The sequence below is a fragment of the Echinops telfairi genome, unplaced genomic scaffold, assembly GCF_000313985.2.
Source record: "Echinops telfairi isolate 266 unplaced genomic scaffold, ASM31398v2 ScPeMD7_655;HRSCAF=1070, whole genome shotgun sequence".
Lineage (NCBI taxonomy): Eukaryota > Metazoa > Chordata > Mammalia > Afrosoricida > Tenrecidae > Echinops > Echinops telfairi.
In genome coordinates this window covers 30,841,059-30,844,267 of record NW_022104553.1, presented here as the reverse complement: position 1 = coordinate 30,844,267, position 3,209 = coordinate 30,841,059, and the positions used below count along the sequence as shown (strand labels likewise).

Genomic DNA, 3,209 nt, shown 5'->3' with positions numbered 1-3,209 from the left:
GGGGGTGTGACAGGACAGTGAAATGGTCACCTCTGTGATACTGAAAACCAGGGAGTGAATCATCCATTTCCAATGAACGGTGCGCTCTGTGACTCCTATCTCCAGAGAGAGAGAGAGACAGTGACAAAGGTCCAGAAACAGACGGCTCACTCCTGGTGCAGATGTGACGATGCCACTGAACGGCCTGTGCAGTGACTGCTGACTGGGGCCCCGGTCACCCTGGCCACACGGAGGAGGTGTGCCCCGGCTTGGCCACCCTACAGCCCGGGCCGTCCTCATCTGAAGCCCTGAGGGGGCTGAGACCCATTCCACAGATCAAGCCTGGCCTGGTGACCCAGGGGCCTTGGGGAATGCCGGGGGAGGGCCTGGAGCCTGGGGACCTTGTAACCCCAGCACCATCCACCCACCCAATCCTGCTCTCTCACTCCACCAGCCTCTGTGGAGCCAAGCCCTTTCCCAGGAACTGGGGCAACACAGTGAACAAGCCAGCTGACAGCTTCTCCTGATGGCAGCGCTGCCAGAGGCCTGCGGGGTGTAACCACCCTACAGCTGGGAACCTGGATACTAGGCCTGTGGGATGATAGGGCGTGCCCAGGGAAACCAAGGCAGAGCCAGGACCCCACTGACAGCCCCTGGTGGCAAGGAGTCACCACCCCCACCCCTTTGTCGCTACTGGGGACGTTCTGGGTGGGCAGGGCCCCGAGTGCTCCCCCAGTTATCCTCTGCTTTCTTCAGAGCCTCCTCAGTGAAGGCTTGAACACCCACATTTGATATGCCCCCTGCCCCCAGCGCCCCCTCGTCAGGTTGACTGATCTCCATAGCACCACACTGGCACCCCCCTCCCCATGAGAGTTCTCGGCCCTCCCTGCCAGGACACAAGGTCAACTGGGGGCTCCTGTCTGGCTCACTGCTGCGTCCCCAGGGCCCAGAGAGCCCAGCGCCCCCGAGACTCTCCTTCAGTGTTGCTGGATGAATGGAAGGGTACAGAGTGGCCGCCTTGGGGCCTGGCCCCCTCCACCCTGGGGGAAGGGCCCGGAAGCCAGTAGGCACAATGCCGGCTCTCAGCCCAGGCTCCTGCTATCTGCCTGCTGACGTCACCACTGAGGGACAGGCTGCCCTGGGGCTTTGAACCTCTTCCTTGGGTCTGAGTTCCTTCCTCCATGCAATCAAACACGTCACAGCCTGGCTGGCAGCGTCCCCGGGCTCCACTACACAGGCAGCGTCCGAGCCAGGGTCCTTCGGGGCCTGTAGGGCCCGGCCCAGGGGCTGCGCCTCTGTGGCCCTCGCCGCCTTGCCCTCCTCTTGCCCTCGTTCACTCTGCCTCAGCTGCACAGGCACACTTGCCGTTCCTGGAATACGCCGGGCACACTCCCACGGCGGGCCCTTTGTCCTTGCTGTCCCTTCTCCCGAGGACGGCCTTGCCCAGCCATCTGGCTGGCTGGCTCCCTCACCTGCTCCAGGCCTCTGCTCAATGTCACCTCCCCTGACCCCCTTTCTCTTTAGCTCCGACCCGCCCACCCGTTGTCATGTCTCCCTCTTTATCTCGGAGTCCCCTCCATCCTCTCAGGGCACTGCTGGGCTCTCAGCACCGCAGCAGGCCTGACCCACCACCCACCCTCTCTCAGTGACTTCTGGGTCCGCACCTTGGTCTCTATCTAGCCTGGGGTCCTCAGCTCGCTCATGTGGGCGCAGGACCTAGTCTGGCCTGAGGGCTTGGGGGGCGGGGAAGGGGGCAGGCACTGCCACAGCTCCCCTGCCCTGGGGTCTCGGAAAGGTTCCAGGAAGCAGGCTGGCCAGCAGCTACTAGCCTGAGGGCATCTGGAGGGGCTGCCCTATGCCCGTCCCGCCTGCGATGAAGCTCCTGCAACCCTGCCTCCTAACCAGCAGCAGGGGAACTGGGGGCGGGGGTGGGGGACAAAGCAGCCCCTCACCACGCTTGTGAAGCCAGCCTTCTTTGATGACAGACACCTCGTTCATAGTGGCAGCGTGACACGCTGGCACCTAGTTCAGGACAGCTTGGGGCAGCAGGACATGCAGGAGGCGTCCTGGGCAGAGCAGCAGGGTCTGCAAGAGAGGAGGGGAGACCATCAGTGGGAGAGGGGCCACTCCTGCCTACAGAGCGATGCCAGTGAAGGTGGGGGCCCTGCTTTCGTGGGGGTGGGGGAACTGCTCCTTGGGGGGGGTGTAGGCCAGGGCCCGCAATGCTGGGGATGTGGTGGGGGATGGCCCCTCCACTCACCCCACTTCCGACTGAGTGGGCATCAGGGTGGCCTCGGCGCCGCCCCCTGCGTCAGTCGCTCCCATGCCCCAGCGCTGAGGTAACCAGGATGAATCAGACAGCCCGGGGCACCCAAGGGAGGTGCTGAGAGCTACCCACATCTACTTACTGTTATGTCCCGGCCTCCCCCACCCTTTCTCTTTCTTACTTTCTCTTTCCCAGACCAGGGAGCAGCCCATCTGCCACCTCTAACAAACGGAGGCCCCTCCCAGGTCACTCGGCAGCGGGCTCCCTCCTCTCGCCCCACCAGATGACAGCAGAGACGCGTGCCTGGGGCAAGCACACGGGCATCCAGCCAGAAAGCAACCTACTGCGTCCACACCGGTCTGAGGCCTAGTCACCAGTCCTGGGGGCTCCCCCGTAGCCCGGTCCTGCTCTGAAACCTCTGCTTTCGTCCTCGGGGACCAGCAACTGACAGACTGACGGACGCCAAGGCCGAGGCTTCGTCTCAGGTTCCCGGAGCGGGGAGAGAAGGACACCAGGCAACTGCCAGCTGGGCCCCTACCTGGAGCCACAGGCCTGGCCGGTGGCCAAGGAGCCCAGGGCACCCTGGGCTGCCAGGCTCAGGGTTATTTGCGGACAGCAGGTCAGGAGCCCCACTGGCCCCCAGAGAAGTGGCAGCTGGCTCCAGGGACACTGTGGGCATCAGCTTTCTCTCGTACCCCAGGGGAGCTGGTGGGCCGGACACGCTACTGCCTGGCATGTGACGGTGGCAAGCTGCCCGGCTGGGCAGAGGGAAGGGAGGTGAGTGGGAGGAAGTGGGAGGGAAGACAAGATGGACAGTGCCGGGAAGTCACTGGGCTGAGAGCTAGCAGTGGCTGTGCCAGGGTCCCCTACCATCAGAACCCCGGGTCCAAAACAGTCAGCCTCCGGGACCCAAGGAGCCCACCACACACACACACACACACACACACACACACACACACACACA

The 3,209-nt window shown here is 63.8% G+C and overlaps 1 protein-coding gene across 4 annotated transcripts in view; it reads right to left on the bottom strand.

The window, feature by feature from the left end:
* The window catches only part of AKT2 (AKT serine/threonine kinase 2), a 36,339-nt gene that overhangs the window by 19,352 nt on the left and 13,778 nt on the right, over positions 1-3,209 (bottom strand). For 2 of the 4 annotated variants that reach the window (XM_004710326.2, XM_045292436.1), the window contains exon 2: positions 1,932-2,064. In XM_004710326.2, the coding sequence (XP_004710383.1) occupies positions 1,932-1,977 (46 nt within the window). In that variant the 5' untranslated portion in view covers positions 1,978-2,064. Of the gene's footprint in view, positions 1-1,931; positions 2,065-2,589; positions 3,149-3,209 lie in introns of those variants that run through there. The other 2 variants (XM_045292438.1, XM_045292437.1) reach the window with 2 other exon arrangements.